Raw genomic sequence first — 26,069 nt, 5'->3', positions numbered from 1 at the left:
TGCTAAACCTGTTGTATTAGTTTCCCATGGTTGCTGTAACAAAATTACCACAGACTTAGTGGTTTAAGACAATACAGACTTACCGTGTTACACTTCTGGAGGGTCAACTCTGAAATGGATCTCTCTGAGTTAAAATCAAGGTGTTGGGGGGGTTGTGTCCCTTCTGAAAATTTTAGAAAATTCTAGAAAAATTTCCCTGCCTTTCCCACTTCTAGAGGCTGCCCACATTTCCTGGTTCATGGGCCTTTCCTCTGTCTTCAGAGCCAGCAGCACAGCATCTTCAGGCCAGTCTCTCACTCTCTGAGTTTCCTACTTCTCTTTACCTTTAAGGATCCTTGTAATTATATCAGGCCCAACCACATCATCCAAGGATAATCTTCCCATCTTGATTCTTAATTTAATCATGCCCACAGTACTTTTGCCATATAAAGTAACATTCACAGGCTTTGGGATTTAGGATATGGCTATCTGAGAATGGGGGAATTTTCCCTTCTACCATGTTTAATTAGCATAAACATTTCTAATAGATGCCTTTATAGGTTCTAGGCTACATAGGAATTAGAATTTATAATGGTTCCACTTTTGTTTTGAAATTTGTCAGTAATGGTGTTGGATGCAATCTATAATATTTTCTTTAAGACTTATAATATTTTCTTTAAGATTTGACAGATTTTTAAATATATTATTAATATATATAAGTATATAAATTCTATATTATGTAAATATAAATATATATTATATATATTTTTATATATATCTGCTTATATAGTTTTCCTGGGGTTTGTTTAATATTTTTTGAGATACATTTTATGTTAAAACACTTTTAGAAATGAATAATGTATTCTTGATTGTTTAACGATGGTTGTAATTTTATAGTTCTTTTATAGTTCAGTATATTTTAGGGGATAATAATTGAGAAATGTTGAAGTTGACATTTCTTTCTCATGAAAACTATGTTAATTTTATGGTCTTTCTAGGAAGAGAGCTTGTGCTGTCTGATAGTATATCCCAACTCGGTTAAACATCCATTTGATAAGTATTGCGTCTAATGTTTTCAGCACTGAGAGGTATATTATGCTCATTCTGCCCTCAATAGGAAACTGCTAGAAGACAACCCTCAAGGGACAGCAAAACTTCCTTCTACCTGTGCTGTTTATTATTGACACCTGCAATTGAGTCATGTTCCCGGTCTTCATTCACTCTATGAACTTATTAGGCTTTTTCACCTGCAAGGATGAGGTTATAGGATCTGTTGTGCTTATAAAGTGGTGATGAAGATTGAATGAAGTGAATGCAAAAGCCTCTGAAAATTATAAAGCTCTGTGGAAACACTGATTATAATGCAAGAAGTACCAGACTAATACAGAAAGTGCTTGTGAAGGGTCAGTAAGGAAAATGGGGAACTAACATTTAGTGAAACCCACCTGCTCCACATTTTTTCCCACCACGATACCTCCACCTCTGCTCCTTATGACCCTAGTCAAAAATATGGTAAGAATGAGACCCAGAACATGTCTAATCTCAAAGAATCTGTGGAAGCATTGAAATGGCAGGACTGTCTTGATAAGTTGCTATTGGTGATTTGCTTCACATTCCCCCCAAACCTTCCCCGTTGCTTAATACTGTCTCCCAAAGGGAGATAGACCCATGGTGGTATGTGAGCAGAGTTTTGTTGATTCAACCAGAAACAAAGGGAAGAGCCTTTGGAGAATCATTATATTGGGTCTGAGTATATCAAGTGGATGGAAAGCACCGCCAGCCTATATTTCTGGTCTCTTATTCTAGAACCTTTTGTGTCATGGCACTTGCATGATCTTTCCTTCCCTTCTGTGAGATCTGTTTGAATACCTATCATGTGCCGGTCTCTGCTAGGGATCCCAAATCCTTAAGACCCAGCCATCACCCTCCTGGAACCTGGTAAGGAGGACAGGTACATAAATAGGTTGTCTTTGCACCGTGGAACTCCTTTGTGGTTTCCTGTTGGCTAAGAGATAAAGTTTCAACTCCTGAACTTCAGTGAACAGGGTTTTCCAATTCCCTATCCCTGTATTCTGTTGCACTTCTTAGAGCTGAACATGCCTGTCCAGGTCATGCTCTTTCATGCCTCCTTGTTCCTCCAGCCTGGAATGTAATACTTTTTTTCCCCTCCAAGTGCAGGTTGGTTCCATGTACTCATTACCGTAAAAAATATTGATTGGGCTAGGCTGTGGGCATATAGAGGTGAAACTTGCTTCTGCTCTCAGAGGACTTTGTTTAAGCAGGAATTTTCGAGTCCTCTCCCCTTTTTGCAGGGCCATGTGTTTGCCACTGCAGTACTTACTGCCCTTGGGGTTGTATTTTTTTCCTGCCTTCCAGCAATGCTGAGAGCTCCTTGTGGACAAGAGCCTGAAGCCTTTAAAATATATATATATAGGGCGCCTGGGTGGCTCAGACGGTTAAGCGTCTGCCTTCGGCTCAGGTCATGATCCGAGTCCTGGGATCGAGTCCCGCATCGGGCTCCCTGCTCCTTGGGAGCCTGCTTCTCCCTCTGCTTCTCTCTCTCTCTCTCTCTCTCTGTCTCTCATGAATAAATAAAAAAAAAATCTTTAAAATATATATATATATATATTTTTTTTTTCAAAGACTTTATTTGCGAGAGAGAGCACGAGCGGGGAGCGGGAGAGGGAGAAGCAGGCTCCCGCCGAGCAGGGAGCCTAACATGGGACTTGATCCCAAGACCCTGGGATCATGACCTGAGCCGAAGGCAGATGCTTAACTGACTGAGCCACCCAGGTGCCCTTATTTATTTATTTTTTTAAGGCTTTATTTATTTATTTGAGAGAGAGCATGTGCGTGCCTGTGCATGGGTGGGGGTGGGGTGGGCAGAGGGAGAAGGAGAGGGAGAAGCAGGCTCCCCACTGAGCGGGGAGCCTGACACGGGACTCGATCCCAGGACTCTGAGATCATGACCTGAGCCGAAGGCAGATGCTTAACCGACTGTACCACACAGGCACCCCTTTTTAAAATTTTAGTAGCAACTGTTTAATTTCCTTATAAGATGGAAAGCTTGGTAGGTTATTAGGGTAATGATTTACAAGTATATAGCTTAACTTTGTACATATGAATTGATTGGGACCCAATACAACCTAAAACATAGAAATTCAGAACCACATAAGGCACATAAGGGATTCAGCCAATGTTTGGTGATGGTGATATGATGCATTCCAGAATGGGCATGGGCAGGGCTGGGATTAAGTTTCTCCTACCCTCTGCTATCGTTGCTATTTCAAATTTCCTCAAGGTGCTGCTTTATCTTATTTGAAGTGCAACTTAGCTTAAGTGTTTCCAGAGTGACATTAGAATTTTCATTGAGCCAACATTTCTAAAACCTAGAGGTCCAAAGGAAGAAATCAGCTAAAAATAGACATTAAAAACTACGAAAGAGGGATACCTTGGCTGGCTCGGTTGGAAGAGCATGCAACTCTTGATCTCGGGGTTGTGAGTTTGAGCCCCATGTTGGGGGTAGAGTTTACTTAAAAAAAAAATCATGAAAGATAGAAATTTTATTCACAGTTAAGTTAAAAAGCTAAATATATCATGCTATGGAAACTTGTATCTGTTATTTTGTGGATAGGGGAAGTGTTTTTTCCCCCCAGATTTTTCCTCAAAATAATTCATGCTTGTTATAAATTGCAAACATTACAGAAGAATATAATATAGAGAGTAAATGTCATCTTTTGCTCCTGCCACCCAGAGATGACCATTAAAAATTTGGTGAATATTCCTTCTGATTTTTTCCTATGCATGCAGTAATTGAGATTATTAAAAGAAATGTAGTCCAATCTACTCCCCAAAAGGCACCAATTATAATATGTAACCCTCACTTTTTAAATAAATGTAGGTAGGCCTCTGTCTTGCTCAGATAAGCTTGTTTTTTGTTGTTGTTTTTTTTGTTTTGTTTTTGCTCAGATAAACTTTTTAAGGACATACTGTATTTAGCTCTGAGAAGTCCTTCCTTGTCTGATGATTCTTAAAATTTTCCATTCTTACAGCTTACCCTCATGTTCCCCCTTCACTAAAGGAAAAAAAGGCATTCTTTTTATAGTAAAAGCATATTTTTATGTAATACTTTTGATTTTCGTGTTTATTAACTCTTTTAATTTTCAAAATTGGTTTTGGTGGAGGTAGGAGTCTGAAGAAGCCAACCCCCTGTGAGCCTGTTGTACCTGGTTCTCCATCACCGCTCTAAAGAATGTTTGGAGAGTCAGTCGCCCTGTCCTCAGAGGCCCTCGTGGGGCCTCCCGGGCCCTCTTCCCAGGGGACTCCATTTCAGAAACACGGATTTCTTTCCAAAGACAGAAGTCTTTAATACCAAAAAGGGTTCTTTGTCCTCTGGGTGTGTACATGAGGGGTTCTTTAACTTGATTTTGTTTTCAATGATTCCTTACGCGCCTTTTAACAAGTTCCTTTTCTTAAGTCTAAAAAGTGTGGAGCTGACACCCTTCCCTGAGTAAAGAGAGACTAAGACACGTAGTTTGGACACTAATGGTAATCACGGCAGTGGGTCCTGGGTGGGACTTTGGAGAAGAGCCACAGTCAGGCCAGTGTTTGGCAGTTCACCGGTATGCTCCAAGAGGCTGGCTGACTCCTGGACTGGGCCTTGTGTGGGTCTAAGTCATTGTAGGTTCATTTAAGCTCATTAGATCCCTGAAGCAGGATGATGAAGCTCTGGGATCTGGCTCTTCAAACTAAAAAAAAAAAATCTGATTGATAAACTGGTACCATAGTCTGTTAATTTGTACTTAACCTTTATGTGCTTATGTAAAATGGAATAATAGCACTTGTTTCATAAGGTTATTATGAGAATTGAAATGAGATCATTAAGACCATTCATTAATCAATTCGTTGCATAAATTTGGAGTGCTTGGTAGTTGAGGGAGAAGGTCCATGCTAAAGCTATGGATTTGAGGATCATCAGCAATAGATGGTATTTAAAATCTTGAGATTAGATGAAGTCACTAAAGATTGACTAGATAGAGATGTGCCTGGAATAGTAAGGGCTCAGTAAATGTTGGCAGTTACTCCCACTATTATTACAACTACTTATATTATTACTACTATTTATTAGAAATGTTACAGAACTACAAGGTGAACCGAAATCTCTCATTTTCTTAGTGCAAATGTATTTGAGAAACCAAAACTTTATTAGAAATTTCTGTAGAGACTATCAGGATCCAGGGACTTGGGTAATCCCATTGAGTAGTGCTCCCCAAAGTCATCCATCTGCAGAGCTGGATACGCTTAGACATTGGGATTTGATAGGCCTGGATTTGAGTCCTGCCTTTACTTTGTACCAGCAGTGAAACCTTTTAGAACCTCAGCTTCTTCATGTGTTTAGAGGGATTACCTTGCAGGGATGGCAGGTGGATTCAAAAAGGTAATTATCAGGGCGCCTGGGTGGCTTAGTCGGTTAAGCCTCTGACTCTTGATTTCAGCTCAGGTCATGATTTCAGGGTTATGAGGTCGAGCCCCGCATCGGGCTCCAAGCTGGGCATGGAGCCTGCCTAAGATTCTTTCCTCCCCGGGGGCGCCTGGGTGGCTCAGTCATTGGGCATCTGCCTTTGGCTCAGGTCATGATCCCAGGGTCCTGGGATCGAGCCCTCCATCGGGCTCCCTGCTCGGTGGGAGGCCTGCTTCTCCCTCTCCCTCTCCCTCTCCCTCTGCCTGCTGCTTGTGTTCCCTCTCTCACTGTGTCTCTTTGTCAAATAAATAAATAAATAAAATCTTAATATATATATATGTATATATATATATATTCTTTTCCCCTCTCTCTGTCCCTCCTTCCCCGCTCTCTAAAAAAATTTAAAAAAAAAATTGTCAATTCCTTCCCTTTCCCTTCCACTGCTAGGGGCTAGGACTTCAGGCCAATCAGGATTCCTTCTCTGAAACTCCAGAGATACTGGTATTCTGTCCCTGTGCCTCTTTTTAAAACCTTATCACAGCTACTAGCCCCTTTACGTTTCCTTTCAAGGAAACGATAACCTTTCCTTGTGTGATATGATTCATTGCAATTAATTAGATTATTGTTTATCTTTCTTTAATTAGTTTAATCACCTTAATGGGATTTAGAAGACACTTTTTTCCTATCTGGCAATGCATTTATTAATTCATTTTGAATGTAGATGATGAAATCTAATGTATGTTCATTCCTAAAAGCTTCTGCTTTCAAAGGGGAATGGTTACGTCCCTGCTTACCCCATTGAAGATAGTGACACCAAAATTATAATCTCTGAGCCTCTGTGGCCCATGTAGCAGTGAGAGCACTGAACTTTTGGAAATTCCTAGTATGGTCTTCAGGAAGGATATTTAAGGAGCAATTTTAATTCCACAACTGCTGAAGCTGTCTAACAGATGGCAGGGATCACTTCCATGAAGTGGTACGTTCCCATCGTTGGAAGTGTTCAAGCAGGGACAAACTTCCAGTTATAAAATAAGTAAGTTCTGGGCGCCTGGGTGGCTCAGATGGTTAAGCGTCTGCCTTCGGCTCAGGTCATGATCTCAGGGTCCTGGGATCGAGTCCCGCATCGGGCTCCCTGCTCCTTGGGAGGCTGCTTCTCCCTCTGCCTCTCTCTCTCTCTCTCTCTCTCTCTCTCTCTCTGTCTCTCATGAATAAATAAATAAAATTAAAAAAATAATAATAAAATAAAATAAGTAAGTTCTGGGATGTAATGTACAGCATGGTGACTATAGTTAATGATATTTTTATTGGATATTTGAAAGTTGCTAAGAAAGTAGATCTTAAAGGAAGAAAAAATTACAAGAAAAAATTTGTGTAGTGATGGATGTTAACTAGGCTTATTACGGTGATCATTCCACAGTATTTTTTTTTAAAGATTTTATTTATTTGAGAGAGAGACAGATAGTGACAGAGATAGCGAGAGAAAGCACAAATAGGGAGGAGAGCGAGAAGCAGGCTCCTGCTAAGCAGGGAGCCCAATGTTGGGCTTGATCCCAGGACCCTAAGATTATGACCTGAGCCAAAGGTAGACGTTTAAACTGCCTGAGCCACCCAGGCGCCCCTCATTCCACAATATTATATGCATCTATCAAATCACTATGTTGTACATCTGAAACCACTATATGTCAATTATATCTCAATTAAAAAAGAGATTATACACTGTCATTGCAGAAAATAGATAAGCAAAAAACCAAAAAACCTTTGTAAATGGCCATGTTCCCCTTGATTTTGTTTTGTGCATTAGATATTCCCCAGAATGGAATTATGCTGTATATTTGAAACCTGTTTTATTTCTTATTTAGATAATGTGATTTCTTTCTTTCTTTTTTTTTTTTAAAGATTTTATTTACTTGACAGAGAGAGAGAGCACAAGTAGGCAGAGTGGCAGGCAGAGGGAGAGGGAGAAGCAGGTTCCCCGCTGAGCAGGGAGCCCGATGTGGGGCTTGATCCCAGGACCCTAGGATCATGACCTGAGCCGAAGGCAGCTGCTTAACTGACTGAGCCACCCAGGCACCCCGAGAATGTGATTTGTTTCTAAGACCCATCAACCCACTTAATTTTCCTTTGCTTTTTATCTTCTGAGATGAATAGAAAAATAGTAGTCCACCAGTATTGCCTTTGTGTTATTTAATTTTCTGGCTGAAAAAGATTTATTTTTATTTAAAAAAAATATTTTATTTTTAAAGATTTTATTTATTTGCCAGAGAGTGAGAGTGAGAGCATAAGCAGGGGGAATAGCAGAGACAGAGAAGCAGACTCCCTGCTGAGCAGGGAGCCTGACGTGGGGCTCAATCCCAGGACCCCGGGATCATGACCTGAGCCGAAGGCAGATGCTTAACCGACTGAGCCACCCAGGCGCTCCTTATTTTTATTTTAAGTAGGCTCCATGCCCAGTGTGGGGTTTGAACTCACAACCCTGAGATTAAGAGTCGCGTGCTCTACCGACTGAGCCAGCCAGGCACCCCTGGCTGAAAAAGTTTTAAGTTCTCAAATAATTTAAATCATTTGTTGCACTGTGTGGTTCATTGGAAGGCTTTTAAAATAGTTCCTTTAAATAGCTATACTCTTAAGTATTACCCATTACCTTTTTATTATCCATTTTCCTCAAAGGAGACTTGAGTAAACATTATAGCGACTATTTAATTCTTATTGATTATGTGACCTTTTTATTGAAACAACCACTTGACCATAAAGCAAATCCATATTTGGACTTCTAAACATTAATGAGGCAACTTGTTTAATTAGATGTTCAGAAATGTTGTGGCCCTGAAGGAGCCTTAATGGAGCTCTTTCAGAAAGCTACCGTTGAGCTGCATGGAATAATATAAATTGCTGCTTGCATAGTATCCCCTCCAGCAGTTATAGTGGAACTTAATCATAGTCCCCTGAGAGACAAATACTCTTATTTAGTTCTCTGGCCTTTTGTTATGTGTACTACTAAACCACAACAGCCCCTTAGGTGCCTGGTGGACTAAACATATTTCACATGTTTATAGAACCCTGGGTTTATTGCAGCATTTTTTTCATACTGTAGTATTCTGAAATTACCCATAAATGGATTATGACTGAAGTTAAAACATTTGTCATCACACTTAGTTCTGGAATTACTTTTAAAGCCTGAAAATGTTCAGTGGGCAGTGTTGGGCAATAAGCACTAGCTTTACCAACTCTTTTTTTTAGAGCATTCTTATATGATATCGTAACACATGTAATTCATATAATTACTGGCTTTTTAAAAAATAAGCAACTTGAAGGCATTTCATTTATTTTATAAAATAGGTTGCTCAAAAAGTATGTTGAAAGAATAGGATAAAATCTTCATAATTTAGTTATTTGCCCCATGTACCTTTATATGATGCAGTAACACTGCACTAAAATAGAAGTCTGCTAATATGTCTACCCCAGGTAGTCTTGATATTCCATGTGTTATATACTAAGTTCTGCCTTCGTGGCCTAGCTTGTGTGTTTACTCAGTGCACAGGGGAGTTTTATATCTAGAGGAAAGGGGCAAATTAGATGATCAGGAATTCTGAAGTAATCTCTAACTTTTAAAGCTTTTCCTAAAAGTTCAAAATTGTTTGAAACCTTGCACCCTTTATTTCTGTGAGTCCTCTGAGGAGAGAGGCTGTGGTTCATAACTGTTATCAGAAGAATCTGGCACTCAGTGTGTCCTCAGTAAAAGTTGAATATGAGTTCATTGTGCTTTGATTTATCCTCTGGGAACTTCTCTGCTATTATTTGTCACTAAATTTGGGTCAAAGGTGATCCTTGCCCAGTTTAAATGTTTTCTGTGATGGAGAATGTAAGTGATAAGGTCTAGGTCCTATCTATCTATCTACCTATCTATCTATTTATCTATGTATCTCTAATTACTACAGTGACCTTGCTCGGTATTATCATTCCCATTTAGCAGATGAGAAAACTGAGGCTCAGAGAGGATAAGTTGAACATGGCAATAAAAGGCAGAGAGGTAAGACCCCGGCCTAGCATGCTGCCCAGAGTCATTTCTTCTCCCACAGAAGTTAAGCACTTGGGCTCCCGGGAATCACAGGCCCTTCATAAATTGTTCTTGGGACCAGTAAAGCTGGATTAGGAAATTGGGCTTTGTGAAGCACGAAGTAGTATAGCATTGCATCCGTTTTTATACCTTTTGAGTACTTCAGCTATTCAGTTATTGGGAGGCCCTGAATCTAACCAACAGTTTTCCCCCAGGAATGTTTCCAGTTTGAGAATTGGGGAATAATGGAGACAGGACATTAGAGGAGGATGACCAAGTGAGAAAGAAGCAGGTAGAGGATGAGGGATCAAAGTTGACTTGTTTTTTAATTTTGTTAAACTTGTTTTTTAATTGTTTTTTTTTTTTTTTTTAAGATTTTATTTATTTGACAGAGAGAGACACAGCGAGAGAGGGAACACAAGCAGGGGGCGTGGGAGAGGGAGAAGCAGGCCTCCCGCCGAGCAGGGAGCCTGACGCGGGGCTCGATCCCAGGACCCTGGGATCATGACCCGAGCCGAAGGCAGACGCCCAACGACTGAGCCACCCAGGCACCCCAATTGTGAAACATTTTAAATAAGGAAGAATAAGGATTAATATAATTACCATGCACCTCCCACAAAGCTTATTAGATTTTATACTATTTTGTTTCAGATCTTAAATAAATAAAACATTACAGATAGAACTAAGACTCTTGAGTACCTCTCATTTTGTGTTAGAGTTCTATTTATATGTTAGAGTTTATATTCATGTTTATAATTTAAGTGCACTGATTTTTAACTGCTATATATATGTATATATATTTTTTTAAAGATTTTATTTATTTGGCAGAGATAGCGAGAACAGGAACACAAGCAGGGGGGGTGGGAGAGGGAGAAGAAGGCTTCCTGCTGAGCCAGGGAGGGAGCCCGATGCGATGCGGGGCTTCATCCCAGGACCCTGGGACCATGACCTGAGCCGAAGGCAGATGCTTAAAGACTGAGCCACCCAAGCGCCCCTAACTGCTATATATTGTTTTAGAGTATGAATGAATATACCCGAGCTTATTTTCTAGCTGATGAAGATTTAGGTTGCTTCCATTGATTTTGTTGTAAAATGTAGTATTTCAGTAGTATTGCAGTATTGCAATAAACATTTTTTTACTTTCCTCTTTGTGCACATCTATTAGAGTTTATCTATGGTACATGTCTAGGAGAGGATTGGATGTGTGTGCACAAAACCTTCAGGTTTACTCTATCTTCTCCAAGAGCATTCTTGAGTGGGGAGGCCAGCTTGCAGTCTACCACAGTGCATGAGAGGGGGAGAGAGAAGTAGATGAAAGGAAGGATAAAGAAGGGCACAATGGGAAAACCCAGTCTTTAAAGAAAAGCAGAAGTATAGCAGTATGGTAAAAGGAATCTTGCACAAACAGCAAGCTGTCAATCTCAGCTCTTCATTTTCCTTCTTTGAGATCAGGAATGAGTTTTTATTGAGCTCGAACAAGGCTGTTCTGTCAAGTACGCTGAACAGTTTGCTTGATTACACTGTATGCTTTTGAGTCTGCTGAATGATCCATTACTTACTGGAATGCCACATGAGAACAAGCAAAATTGAATGACTTCTTTATTTTTACTAGGGCAGGTGAAACTTGAATAACGTGTTATGAAGAGAGGTAAATGCTTCAGCCCTACTATTTATTTATTTATCTTTTTTTGTTGAAATATAGTTGACACACAGTATTATATTAGTTTCATGTGTGCCAGCATAGTTATTGGACATTTATATACATTAGGAAATGATCACCACAATAAACTTAATTATCATCCATAACTATACGAAGTTATTACAGTGTTCTTGACTGTATGCCCTATGCTATACTTTATATCCCCATGACTTATTTATCTTCTAACTGGAAATTATAAAGGGCGTTCAGTAAATATTTGAATAATTAAATGAGTGAATGAGTTTATAAATAAACAGACTTCTTGAGTTCAACTTGATTATAGAATTTTCCTTAAAATGGAAGACCTCCTCTGAGTTGTATACTTGGGGCCTACACTCCTAGCATATATTCATTTTCTGGCTTTTTTAGACAGGTAATTGCTGAGACTGTTGCAGAGTCGTCATTCTCTGGATTTGTACAGCATTCTGCTCCTACTCTGCTTGTCTCACCCATTGCACCGTGTTGCAAGTCTTGGTTTGCCTGCCATCCTCCTGTCTTCCCACTAAATTCTTAAGCTTATTGAGAAAAGGGACTCTGATATATTTTGTCTTTTCAATTCCCTTTTGCATGCCCCACTTGTAGACGCTAAAAAAATTATTGAATGTGCCTCATTTGATTTGAAAAGATACATATGCTCAATTGTAAGTAAATACAAATTTTGACCTAAGAGAAATCACCTTGCCAATGTATGGATTATTGACAGGGTATTTATTTTTGAATTGTCTTGCCCATCACTCTCATATAGGGTGTTCTGTAGGGAGTCTGATTACCAAGAAAGAATCACGGTGATCAAAAAAAATTTTTAAGCATTTGTCATGCATGGACACCACTCTTTCAGCAGATATTTGAGTTGTGTGCAAGTCCCAAGTACTGTGTGTGTATCAGGGATACAGCCGTGAGCAAGATAAACTTGATCCCTGCCCTCACGGACCTGTGGTCTAGCAATCTAGTTTAGGAGTCAGCGGACTCTCTGTAAAGAGCTGAACAGTAAATGTTTAGACTTTGCGGACCATATGATCTTGGTTACAAATACTCTACCACTGTGGCCCAGAAGTAGCCTCTGACGCTATAATCAAATGAGTGTGGCCATTTCCAGTAAAACTTCATTTACAGGGAGTACCTGGCTGGCTCAGTTGGTAGAGCGTGTGACTCTTGATCTCTGGGTTGTGAGTTCAAGCCCCACATTGGGTGTAGAGCTTACTTAAAAAACAAAAACAAAAAATCTTCATTTACAAAAACAGGAGATGTCAGTCTGGCTTTGGCCCGTGGGCCATAGTTGGCTGACTCTTGACCTAGTTCATTTGTTTCTTGGTCTTTGTTTCTATAGCCACAACAGAAATTTTCATATTTTCCATGTAGGTTTCAGTGGCTTACTTGCTACAGTTAGCAGAGGTGAGATTGTTGAAGAACTTGATCTCATGCAAATGACAAGCTAATTCTTGTTTGTTTGTTTGTTTTTTAACTTGTTTATCCAGGACATTTTATTTCCTTACATCAGAGAAAATGTTAAAGAGTATCTTCAGACACATTGGGAAGAAGAGGAGTGCCAGCAGGATGTCAGTCTTTTGAGGAAACAGGTTGGGACATTGCTCTTCCATTGCTTCCACATTCCCAAGTGTCTGAGAATTGAGGATGCCCAGAGACAGATGTGCTCTGAACGTACTGCAAAATAAGCGCTCTGGATTCACGGTGCTTGGACTTTGCAGTGACTTGCTTAGGAATTCACAGAACATAATTAAATGGCCAGATCATGGCAGTTTATTATCTCTATAGTGGCCTCTCACTGGAGTTGTTTCGATCGCATAAAAATGTCATGTATTTTTTTTTATTATTTTTTTAAGTTTATTATATTATTTTTTTAAGATTTTACTTATTTATTTGACATTGAGACAGCGAGAGAGGGAACACACACGGGGAGTGGAGGAGGGAGAAGCAGACTCCCCACTGAGCAGGGAGCCCGATGCCCGCTCGATCCCAGCACACTGGGGTCATGACCTGAGCCGAAGGCAGACGCTTAACGACTGAGCCACACAGGTGCCCCGTCATGTATTTTTAAAACTAAGCTTTTTCTGGGTAGTGTGCAAGAGATTTTGGTGCCATCTTACCACATTTTTCATTAATGTCTCCCAGTGATTCTCTAGTCTCTTCTGCCCCCTGCACAGCACTCCTGGGGCCTTACCTCCACACAGCCCCGTAGACCTCGCACCCCGCTCACAACTAGGCCCATCTTTGTCTCCTGTGCTATTCTACTCTGTTCTCTGCCCGGTTTACAGTCCGTTTTTCCTTCCGCATTCTGTGCTGTAGAACTCCTATTCGTTTTCTTCTTCACATTGCTTCAGTGGCAAAGATCTTTCACACTGTGCAGGGCGAACTCTGACAGTTATTTTCTAGTTTGTTTTCTACATCGGACGATGTGGAACGCTCTAGAAATGTTTTAATGGTTGGGAGTTGGGATCGGAAATAAAGCCTTTGGGCCATGGGGTATTTGGGTTTGTTAAATGTTCTAGATAACTCCGGGTTAGTCTGAAACACTCCCCTCCCTTAGCTTTCTGTTGTCTCAACTCTTGTTGAAATTATATATTCCCCCTCTATAGTATGTATATCATTGGTCTTTAGAAATTGGACATATGCTCCATCACAGAGTCATTGTTTTAAGTAGCTGTTAGGTTTTGGGGGCAAGATGAGGAAAACTGCAAGATACTGAAAAAGAACCAACCCCAGGCATTGCTTTGCTAGCTTGTTTTTGTTGAATTCCAGGCATAAACAGATTTTGTTGACATTTTCTTTGTTTCTTCCTCGGTTCATTATAGTGCCGAGAAAATGATCAGATTTAACTGAAGTCCTGGTTTGTTGATCCCTGTAAGTGAATCGACACACTGGTCCCACTATATCATTTTATCATTATATGCTGTCTCTCTCCTCATGTACACTGTGTCTCTCCATTTAAATTTCAGCTTTAGCAATATAGGAAAGGTGATGCGAATTTATTAATTATAATCCACTTTCCTTTAGGAATCATTCATATCAGCCCCAGAGTGTAAGATACTTGAATTTGTAACAGTGCTGGGTGCCAATGATAGTTGGAGAAAGTTGGTCCGCTGGGTTTTCGTGTCTCATTTTAAGTGATCTTTTTTAAAATTAAAATAAGAAACAAACTTCATGTTGTTTATGACTTAAAGGCTGAAGAGGATGCCCACCTGGATGGGGCTGTTCCCATCCCTGCCTCATCTGGGAATGGAGGAGATGACCTGCAGCAGATGATCCAGGCCGTGGTGGATAACGTGTGCTGGCAGATGTCTCTGGACCGGAAGACCACGGCGCTGAAACAGCTGCAGGGCCACATGTGGAGGGCGGCATTCGCAGCTGGGCGCATGAAAGCCGAGTATGTAGCTGCTCAAGGAGCTCAAACATTTCACCAGCCCCGAAACCCAGTACATTTTCCACTGGTCCTCTCTCTGTGTGATTAGTGTTAGTTGTGTGATTAGTCAAACAGATAAAATCAACATTCTTTTTATTTTATTTTATATTTTTAAAGAATTTATTTATCTATTTGAGAGAGAGCGTGAGAGAGAACGAGGGGTAGGCAGGGGGAGAGGGAGAAGCAGGCTCCCCGCTGAGCAGGGAGCCCGATGTGAGGCTCGATCCCAGGACTCCAGAATCATGACCTGAGCCGAAGGCAGACACTTAACCAACTGAGCCACTCAGGTGCCCCACATTCTTTTTATCTTAACAAGTGTTTGTTTTGTTTTTTCAAAGCCGGGATAAAGCATTCCACCCAGCTAAGTTCCCCAGAGCAGCATGCCTGGCTTTGTGGGATGGTTGAGGACTTTTATCCCAGTTTAAAACAGCTTCCCAGAAAATGGTGACTTCTTTGAGCTCAGTCATATTTGATCTTTAGCAGACAGTCCTGTTGGGCTGCTTCTCAGAGCTGTTAGGTTACCTGCTTCCTGCTCTGCTAGAGAAGGAAGAATGCTTTGAGATTAGTTACATATTTTGGGGTTACTCAGAGTGTCAGCAGTACCGCTCTGTCCTGTGCTGATACAACAACTTCCACAGACCATCTGAGTCTGGGCTGTGGTGTTCCTGAGAGCCTTCCTGCCGAAGGAAGACTCGTGAGTCTTGCATTGCTGAGGAATTTTTTTTTTTTTTAAAGATTCTATTTTTAAGTAATCTACACCCAGTGTGGGGCTCAAATTTACAACCCTGAGATCAAGCATCGCATGCTCTACTGACTGAGCCAGCCAGGCGCCCTGCTAAGAAATTCTTAATAAGACCCTGCCACTAAGGATTTTGAGTCATTGCCTGACGTACACCCTAAGATCCAAGACTACTTCTAGTTGCTGTATTTCTTTTGTTCTTCTGTCGAATGAAATGCCATTCCTTTATTTATGTACTTTACAAGGGGCTTCCACTTTTTCATATTTTTTTTTAAGATTTTATTTATTTCTTAGAGAGAGAGAGAGAGAGCGCGTGCAGGGCAAAGGGGGAGGAGAAGCCGACTCCCCGCTGAGCAAGGAGCCTGACTGCTGGGCTCAATCCCAGGACCCTAAGATCATCACCTAAGCCAAAGTCAGATGCTTAACTGACTGAGCCACCCAGGCACCCCAGGGGGCTTCCACTTTTTAAAGGATGCATTAGAATATCAGGATAGGCCAATCATCTGGGAATATCCACTAGTTCACTATATAAAACACTAAAGAGTGGAGCCGAGAGAGGACGCTCCAACTAGTTATAGTTTAGTCCTTCCTTGTCTTGGACTGGTTTCCGTAATTATAAAACCAGGGACTTGAAATAAGTTACCTTAGACTTCTAAGCCCTGAATTGGAACGGTAACAATCTGCAGATTCAATGTGGAAAAATCCTGTTTCTATGATTGCAAATAACGCGCAAAGTAACCCACAATTATGTGTGCTGGTTTCAAATTAGTTGATCTCTTTCCTTCAATTAGCGTAATCCATTAAGCTGTTTTATCCAGTAGGAGACTTCCCTGACATTTTCCAGTTAATCTTTTAAAGATGACTGGTTCCACATTCCAAATTCCTTGTGCTTCTCTTTTCACCTATTTCTGCGATAATTCCACCACCGAATATGGAAGGTGGTGTAGAACTGGGAAGCAGGACTTCATGTCAGGAATCAGAAAAGCTAGACACTGTTTGCTGATTAGCTGATGTGAGATGGTATGAGTCTCTTAACTGTTTTATTAGGTAATTTTTTTCTATATTTTAAAACTTCAGGTTTTCTTAGTTCTTAAGAAATGGAGTTCCATTTTCTAGCTAGTCACGTATGAGTAGCTTTGAACCCTCAAATGTTTTTCTTGTAATTGTTTGGGAGCAAATCTTTTTAAAGGCATTTCCATGCTTTCTGAAGGCACACTGGACATCATGTAACCTCTTCTTGTCATAATTACATCGAAGATTACATAATTGTTACTTTTTTTGAGTTCCTTGGGAATTTAAAAAAGCACTTTATTTCATCCCTTATTTGTAATCACTTTTTACCGTTGGTAGTGTGGCTGCCTGTTCAAAACTGCTCTCTCCACCTACATTGCTGCTTCTAATCTGCTGTGGTTCTGGAGTCCCAGTGACAAGCTTGTTAGGTCAGCAGGAGTTTGCAGTCTCTTAGAGGTGTTTCTCATGGTGACCCTTTGGGCTCAAATAAAAGAAACTTGTTACAGCTATTTTGACTGGTTTTCATCAGGCTAGATACCATGTTCCTGCACTTGAACTTGATGGTCTTTCCTCTAGGTTCTTCGAAGATGTAGTTCCAGCAGTCCGGAAATGGAGAGAGGCTGGAATGAAGGTGTATATCTATTCTTCAGGGAGTGTAGAGGCCCAGAAGCTATTATTTGGGCATTCTACAGAGGGAGATATTCTTGAGGTAGGTTACCCGATTACTCTGTTTTTCTGATGCTGTGAAAGCATGAAAGAATGAATCTTAAAGGAATATCCTACAGTTATAAGCTAAGTCAACATTCAGAGCACCACATGTACATATGCTAAGCAGGTGGTAAAGAGAAGTGGATAAACTAGGGAATGCATTCGAGGGAAGGGTGAAATGTTTCTGTCGTACCAGTCTTGGCATCGGAGGTTCTTAAGCTGTTGTGAGTAACGATCACCAGGGGAGTTTGTTCAAAGTGTAGTTCCCTGGGCCGTGCTTCCTAGCACAGCTGCATTGGCAGGTCCGGGATGGGGGGGTCAGGAATATATGTATGTATATATATACACATATATATACATGCTCATGCTGTCATGCTCATGTCCAATCAGACGAAACTAATGGCCCGCTTCTTTTGGTTGTTTCAAGTAGCTGGTGAGCAGCAGTACAATAGTGGCCCGTGCCCCATCCAAACACATGCACACGTACACTTCTTTAGCAAAACAGAGTGCAAGGTAGATTCATTTGTTTCCGGCACTTTGGAGAGAGAGCAGATTTTATTTTAGCAGAAACCTCATTCTTCTGTAAGAGAACTGGGTGTGTTATTAAATGGTGATATGTTAAGGCCACCTGTTACCTTTCTTGTAGAAGAGAAAATTCCTTCTGGCTCCTCTGTCCCACCATCCCTGCACCCTCTGGGGACAGGGTGGGCACTGGGAAAAGGGAAGGCATTTAGGACTTTATTTATTTTTTTAAGATTTTATTTATTTATTTGACAGAGAGACGACACAAGCAGGGGGAGTGGGAGAGGGAGAAGCAGGCTTCCCGTCGAGCAGGGAGCCCAATGCGGGTCTCAATCCCAGGACCCTGGGACCGTGACCTGAGCCGAAGGCAGGCGCTTAACGACTGAGCCACCCAGGTGCCCCGCATTTAGGACTTTAAAAAGAAATGCCAACTTACCGAATACAGGCTGAACTTAGTGATATGCAGTAGGTCACTCAGCCAACTATCTTTTAAATAAATATTTATTGAGCCTCTACTGTGCACAGAGAACACTTTGGCTTTGGAGATGTTGTATTCTCATTTTAGTACTTCCCTGTGTTTTATCTTAGTTTAAATCAAATATTAAATCAGGAATAAAACCCTTTAATACGTGTATCTCCTCTGAATACAGATGTAAGCTACTCTTTTATTCTCTCTGATGGAACAGACAGTAAGGTGATAGTAGATAATACACAATAGTTACTTACTGAATTCAAGGATAAAAATGTACTTGCTTATATACCTCTAACTCTTGCCTAACACAATAGACCAAAAGCTCAAAGGTCAGCAGCAGAGAAAGTTAAGTAGCAGCTTAATAATGAGGCAGGTTAGAGAAATCTGTTCATTCTGGGATCAAAAGGACAATGTTTAGGACCTGTCATCAGGAGTGAAACCCAGTCCAATAAGTAATTTGAGTGCAAGTAGGGCTTTAAGGATAGAAAGTTGGGCATGTATATTTTTTTTTAACAGTTTTGATATTATTTCATTCAAGTACTTTCCCAAGTATCTATCAGATAGTTCTTCAAAGGAACATGGGCATGTATATTTTTAAAAATTTTGGATATAAAATTAATGCTAATCAAAGAAAACCAAGTAAATTGTAACATGATTTTATATACATTGAATTGGTAGTTTTCTTCTAAATGTTTATTTCTATAAAATCTACTTTATTTTCTGTAGCCTGCATAAAGTTCTCTATTAAGTAGACTTTCAGGGATTATTTATTGAGGGGACGAAATCACTATGATTGTTAACGTATTTCAGAGCAAATGGAGGAGAGACAAAGGGTCGGGTTGCAAGTGTATTTATAACGTTAGTCTTTTCTTTCCCTGTGTGCAGCTTGTTGATGGGCACTTTGATACCAAGATTGGACACAAAGTGGAGAGTGAGAGTTACCGAAAGATTGCAAGCAGCATTGGGTGCTCAACCAACAACATCTTGTTTCTAACAGACGTTACACTAGGTGAGTAATGTGACTCCTTACATTGTAAACTCCAGGGCAGGTGCTGAGCCTGGCCTTGTAAACACATGGCCTCTGTAAAGAAAATTTGTGTGGTTTATAAATGAAACAGGTTTATAAAAAGAAGCCATGAACCAACTGATCCATGTTTCTCTCCATTTCCCCATCCTTGGGGGTTGTGTGTGGGCAAGTGGCACTGGAAAGACTAGATCTTCTCACTGTAACTTTTATCTATGGTTCCCCACCCATCCTTCTGTACGCACACACACACACGAAATGGTAAATAACAAAGGACAGTTTAAGGGGTGTCATTGTGGGAAGGAGCATGCAGGCAAGGGTATGAGGGTAGGTACATGGTTAGTTAGGGACATAAAGTGTATGTTATACACATAATGGACCTGATCATGTGAATTTAACAGCAGTGACATGAGCTAAAAACAAAAAAAGAAACAAAAAGCTATAGGGAAGGAGAACTCACTTTTGCCTCTTTGTTGTTCCAGTTGATGAGCACTGCCCCACAGTGAGTAGGAGCCTCCTCTCTACCTTCCCTCAGGTGATCTCAGGCCCCCTCATGCTCTGAACCTCTGACCTTGTTGGTCATGATTCACCTGTTTAAAGACAGGCATCTTTTTTTACCCACCATGGCCCTCTTTATTATATATGGTATGTTATTACTTTAAGGAATGAATGCAGGCAACAGTATTATACTGTAGTGTATTGGTAATTTAAGTGAGTGCAAGAGTACTTCTGACCAAATGTAAAACTCACACTCCAGCTCCTGTGTGAGAATGGAGACTGTCTAGAGAATTACAGCAGGAAGCTGTAGTGAATGAGGAAAGAAGCAGCAGCAGGTGAAGCGGTAGTGGGTGCCGGCCGAAGGTTGGGCTCTGGTTCTCCTCTGGAAGCCTCTGCTGGGTAAGGCTTTCCCACACTCCCCCAACTGGCTCCAGCTTTGGATTGCGCGCTCATTGTCCTTAGAGTTTGTGTATCTCCCAGGATGCCTACTTTTGGTGTGTTTATAATTGCACCTGTATTTGAGGGCAGTTCTTTATATTTGTATTCCTTCTGCTCACCTTGGATTGTAAGTTTCACCTCCCATCTACCCCAGGGCAGGACTTTGTGTACCGTGCAGCCGCCCTGACATTCTGTCTGGGTCAGCAGGATGGGGAAGGGCATTTAGGGAAAGAGGCCAAGGGCTGGGTGCTCTCTTGCCTGGTTGGCTCCTTGTGACTCCTGGGCCCCTTGGAGTCTGTAGGCCGTCTCCCTCTCTCTGGTCTTTCCTATCTTGTCATGGAACTAGAGTCACCCCTACCCCCTGGGACTTTTAGAGATAGGGGCCACAGGCAAATCCAAGCTGCTGACAAAGATATCTTACCAGAGGTAGTGTGTATGAACTGTATTTTTTCTCTGCTGCTGACGTTTGAGCTTTTGGTCTATTGTGTCAGGCAAGAGTTAGGGGTATATAAGCAAGTACTGATTTGATAAGTGGTTTAAAAAAAAAAAATCTTAAGCAGCATAGATCATGTAATGCCTTCAAAAAGTTACCATGTTTTCTAGAGAAAGACTTAATTTTACCTGACATACAGTAGACATTCAGTAATTGTTAAATTTCAGGCTTTGGTGAATTTAGACTGAAAGCTTTGATCCAGGTACATGGTACCAGATCATAGCCATTTGTTATATTGAGTTTTGAAAACTCAGCAGATTGCATGTCTTAGATGTCCTGGCTTGGGTCAGCTTCAGAGTCCAAGGGTTTCTACAAAACTGTTGTCTCGGTTTTCTGCATCCTGGAGAACTTTACATTTACTTTCGGACCACACTGAAGGAGAGGAACAGACAGACAGACAGCACAGACACACTGCTTCAGGGTTCCCTGTGTAACTAGGTAGCCAGGCCACATAAATGTACCATCAGTGAGCATCAGCCTTGACAAAGCCATTTCACCTGGCCTCTACCCTCGACTGTAAATATTTGCCTATCTTATTTCTCTGTAGAAACTTTAGCCAATTCAAAGCTATGATATACCCTCCCTTGTGAATGGCTTTTGGGGGCTTAGAGTAGTGGGGTGAGGAGGTTGCTTTACTGTCTCCATAGGTTCAGGGTGTGAAACACAGCAGTCCCTGTGTGGAAGGATAATTTGAAGACCTTTTACTTTGTTTTGTTCCTTATGGAAAGGAGATAGGCCTTGCTCTCCTGAGGTTAGCTGCTTTAATCTGTGAATTGCTTTTCTGTCATCATTCATATGAAAGGGGCTGTTGGAGAGGCAGATCCATGGTTTGCCCTCTGTTTAATTTCCTAGCACTTCGGATGGTAAGTTTCTGCAGGCTTAGAATTAGAGAACTGCTCTGTGGCTGGAGCTCCCCATGTAGTCAACCTGTCCCGAGTATCCTGGGATTGAATGTGTTGTGATCCCCAGATCTTCTCCCCATTCCTCACTTTTTGGCTACCATTAATAATTATAATCCCTGCTCTAGTAAAATCACCTACAGGTTCTTCATATTCTTGTCTTTAGCCACATTTTCTTTTCTAGTTGTTATCATAGTACATCTGTAATTTTATGTCTTTCTCTTTTAAGCCATTTCCTTGGGCTGCAGTCCCAGAAACTATTCTTAACTTTAACGAATAGAGATAATCCCCAAATTGGCCTCAAAACAAAATTGGCTTTCTCCAAGGTCTCTGCACGGAGGTTTTGTTCTTGTCCCTCATCATTTGCCAATTCCACACCCATTTAGGCAGTGGGGCCAGAACTGGGCTCATGTGTAGCTGGGATGGGGCCAGGCAGCTGGCTGCTTGCCTTGTTCTTTTCTATTATTTCTGATCCTGTGTTTTTGGTACCACATGCCCAGACTCCATTGCCAAGGCAGAATGGAAGACTAAGTTGATATCCCAGATAACATCCAAGTATGAAAGAGAGACCCAAAAGACTTCTCCTCTTGGAGGAAAGGAGGGCGGTCCAGGGTTTTAAGTCAGTTTTATGCCAGCAAGGCAAATAGATGCTTAGGGACAACACTTGCCTGGTGGTGGTCTGGGTAAGAGGGTGAATGTGCAACAGCCACTAGCTAGTATCAGGTCCCACATGCATCATGATGGCTAAACTCAGTTGGGATCGTGGGTTGCTAGTCAAGAGGAGAGCTGTGCTTGAGGCAGTCAGGCTGAGGACTAGGGATGAGTAGAATGACCCCTGCAGAGTTTACCTGGAGGAAGGGATTTCCACATGAAGAGGGGATGGTTTAGCACTTTGCTCTGGGAAGCTGACAGCCCGTTCACAGGAAGAGAAGCTAGACACTTGAGGTGGGTCGATGGAAGAGAGAGCTCTGCCCCACTTACTCTCTCTGGGAACTTCTCATCTCTTTCAGCACTACTGCCCTTTAACCCATTCGGATGGTGTGACTGTTTTCCAAAGGTTAGGAAACCACTGAGGTTTCTTATTACACCAGATATAAACTGCATGGAACATGGTTCAGATTCTTTGCCAGTTTTGCTCCGTCTGTTCAAATATGCCCCACCTGACCCATGTCCTGTCTCCCACACCTTCGCTCCATTCTTCCGATATTTATACGTGTATTTTATGTCTGCCCAGAATGCCTCCTCTCTTGGCAGTTTTTTTTCCTTGAAACTTCTGATCAAAACTTACCTTCTGTGCTGAGAAGTCATGTGTTAAATTGCAGATCCTAATTCAGTAGTTCCATGTTCGGGAGTTGAGATTCTGCATTTCTTTTCTTTTCTTTTTTTTCTTTTTTAAAAAGATTTTATTCATTTAGAGAGTGAGCGGGTCGGGGGAGGGGCAGAGGGAGAAAGAGAATCTCCAGCTGACTCCCCGCTGAGTGTGGAGCCTGATGCAGGGCTTGATCCTACGACCCTGAGATCATGACCCAAGCCGAAATCAAGAGTCGGATGCTTAACGGACTGAGCCACCCAGGCGCCCCAGAGATTCTGCATTTCTAATAAGCTTGCAGGTGCTTCCCCTGCTACAGGTCCACAGGTCACATTTGGAATAGTATTGCTCTAGAGCAGGGTTGGCAAGCTCGTTCTGCAGAGGGCCAGGTAGTGTATTTTAGGCTCTGCAGGCCCTACAGTCTCTGTCACAACTCTTAAACTCTGTCCTGGTAGTGGAAAAGCAGCCATAGACAATACACAGATGAATGGGCATGACTGTGTTCTCATAAAACTTTATTTACAAAAGCACGTGTCAGGTCATCATTTGCTCGCCCTTGTTCTAGAGCACAGACCAGAGAGTCGGGCTCACACTTTCCCAAACTTTAGCTCTCCCGCTCACTAGCTCTCACTTTCCATGTCTCTAAAATGGGGATAGTAATACTAACTACCTCAGTAGTACCTTGTTGTGAAGATTTAGATGAGAATGGGAGCTCCACGAAGGCAGGAGCTTTGTTTTGTTCATATATGTCTGTTCCTAGAAGAGTACCTGGTACATCGTGTGTGCTAAACTAATATAAGGCATTAGCTGTTACCTTTCACATGGACGCAGAGTGGAGAGAGGAATGTAGCCCAAGGCATAGTAGAGATATCCCCTGCTCTACCTGGCTTACCTAGTTTTACTGTACTGGTCCTATTTTTCTTTTACCCACCATGCAGCCATTGATCTTTTTTTTTTTTTTTAAGATTTTATTTATTTATTTGAGAGAGAGAATGAGATAGAGAGAGAGCATGAGAGGGGGGAGGGTCAGAGGGAGAAGCAGACTCCCCGCTGAGCAGGGAGCCCGATGCGGGACTCGATCCCGGGACTCCAGGATCATGACCTGAGCCGAAGGCAGTCGCTTAACCAACTGAGCCACCCAGGCGCCCCATGCAGTCACTGATCTTAAGGCGCTCACAGTCTAATGAGAAGAGAGACAACAGGTAATAACGTGTCTGTTCATAGAGTGGTGATAGAGCTAAACACAAGCGCTAAAGGAGCACATGGGATGCTCTAATCCACATGGCAGTCATTCTGGAAGGTAAGATATTTGAGCTGAATTTTGAAGAGTAGAAATTTGCCAGGCAAAAAAGATGGGCAGGCTGGCCAGGGAGTAGGACATATTTGGGCTCCTGATGTGACAGCCAGAATTTTGGCCTGATTGGATCTTGGGCTTCCATTTGTCCCATCTCTCCCTGACTGGTATTATTACTGACAGCCTGACTTTTGGGAAACACTCCGTTTTCTGTGGGACTGATGAGAGGGAATGGAGGAAAGTCATGGCCAGAACATGGCTCTTTGCTTCTGCATTCATAACTACTTAATAAAAGTGCAGACGTCTAGGATACGTTCTTCACTATACACCAGGACAGGGACGTCTAGCCCATTCTAGTCTGCCAGGTACAGTCATGTATTTTTAAATATTTTTTATTATGGAAGTATTACAGTTACATAAAAGAAAGAGTAATGTGCTCAGACCCCCCCCCCCAGTATGCCCATCTTCTAGTTTCAACAATGATCAAATAGGAGCCCGACTTGTTTCTTCCTCCCCCACATGCCCCTGATTACTTTGAAGCAAATCTCAGACGTCACCTGTTGATGGTTCTGACATGTACTTTGATTCTCATAGAGGCCAGCGCTGCCGAGGAAGCGGATGTGCACGTCGCTGTGGTGGTGAGACCCGGCAACGCGGGGCTGACAGACGATGAGAAGACTTACTACAGCCTCATCACGTCCTTCAGCGAACTGTACCTGCCCTCCTCAGCGTAGAGCAGGAGGTGTAAGGAGCACCAGCCTGGTCTCACAGACTTCTCCCTGTAGTCTAGTTTTATTCTAATGGTGAAAGTAACTTACTTAAAAAGCCATATATACACACACATAGGTATGCAGGTGTATATATGTGTATGTTTAAATTGCCTTCCACGGGCACATAAGTGGAAAAAAAAAATCTCCGTTCAGTGAAAAGGAAACTTATTTAAAGATGCTTTCGATGTAGAAATTGTTTGAAACCACAGCTCTAACCCTTACGGAGGGCAAAATGTAGCTGATAGAAGAATTACCACAGTGCAGATTACACGTGTTATGTTTATCAAGTCATGTTACCGACATGGAAAGGTAGGTTCGAGAAGTTAGTCAGAAGCCTTGTTATTTTAAAAACTGGAAGTATTTCACAGACTTATTCCCAATAATAATTCATTCCCCTTTTAAATTATGAGTTAGAAGATTGTGACAGCTGAATTTCAAAATATTAGCCTCCCTCGTACAAAAGACAGAGCCATTTGTTTCTGCTCCAAAAGAGCAAAATTGGGAGAGGAAACTCATTTGAATCTTGATGAAGCAAGCATCTCTTACTGAAGAAACTTGAGCTAATCATTGTGGCACCCCCAGCAAGCGGTTGCCTTACCAATGAAAACGGTGCATTGATACAACAGCTAAAACTTACTGTCTAACAGAGTAGTCCTAATCCTGCCAGTTGGTATCATTATGGATTTTATAGTTGCCTTTCTAACTACTTTTTAGCAGTTTGAGAATATAGGTTGCTATTTACTAAAAACAAAAGGTTTACTGAAATCATTCCATAAGACCCTTCTAGAAGAGCCCCAATAATGTAATATTTTCCTCTGAAATGGATGTGAAGAGTGTAAATTTTATAACAGCGTTATTTATCCTGGTTCAATCCTAATGGGATGTCATGTCAGTTTCATGTTGTGATTAATAAAAACATTTTCTTCTCCACTCAGTTTTATGTAGGTTCCTGAGCCATACCACCTATTGCCATAAGCAAAAGACAAACTGAAGAGAGACTGAGAAGATAAGAACTTTATTTTAGTTTTTGCCTTAATCTTGTGTGTGTGTGTGTTTTAATGCAATGCCAGTGGAAAATTATTGACTATTATTTGAGTTATATATACATATATGATCTCATTGGTTATTATTTCATATGGATAGTAAGCATTCCTGTTATGAGTGGGGTTTCTTCGATATTTGAGATACATAAAATAATGTTTGAAGGAGGCATGTTTCCTTAATCAAGAAAAGCTGTAATGAATCCTGGAGGAATAATTTTGGGGATGCCTTGAATACAAA

General features: G+C 41.4%; 1 protein-coding gene across 4 annotated transcripts in view; it reads left to right on the top strand.

Moving 5' to 3' along the window:
• The window catches only part of ENOPH1 (enolase-phosphatase 1), a 39,813-nt gene extending 14,099 nt beyond the window's left edge, over positions 1-25,714 (top strand). For 2 of the 4 annotated variants that reach the window (XM_021702255.2, XM_021702257.2), the window contains exons 2-5: positions 14,373-14,575; positions 16,938-17,070; positions 18,949-19,072; positions 24,613-25,714. In XM_021702255.2, coding sequence (XP_021557930.1) covers positions 14,373-14,575; positions 16,938-17,070; positions 18,949-19,072; positions 24,613-24,752 — 600 coding nt within the window. In that variant the 3' untranslated portion in view covers positions 24,753-25,714. Of the gene's footprint in view, positions 1-12,668; positions 12,771-14,007; positions 14,053-14,372; positions 14,576-16,937; positions 17,071-18,948; positions 19,073-24,612 lie in introns of those variants that run through there. The other 2 variants (XM_021702253.1, XM_021702256.2) reach the window with 2 other exon arrangements.
• Positions 25,715-26,069: the final 355 nt, after the last annotated feature.

This window comes from Neomonachus schauinslandi, chromosome 2 (genome assembly GCF_002201575.2).
Source record: "Neomonachus schauinslandi chromosome 2, ASM220157v2, whole genome shotgun sequence".
NCBI lineage: Eukaryota > Metazoa > Chordata > Mammalia > Carnivora > Phocidae > Neomonachus > Neomonachus schauinslandi.
This window is presented reverse-complemented; position numbering and strand designations above follow the sequence as displayed.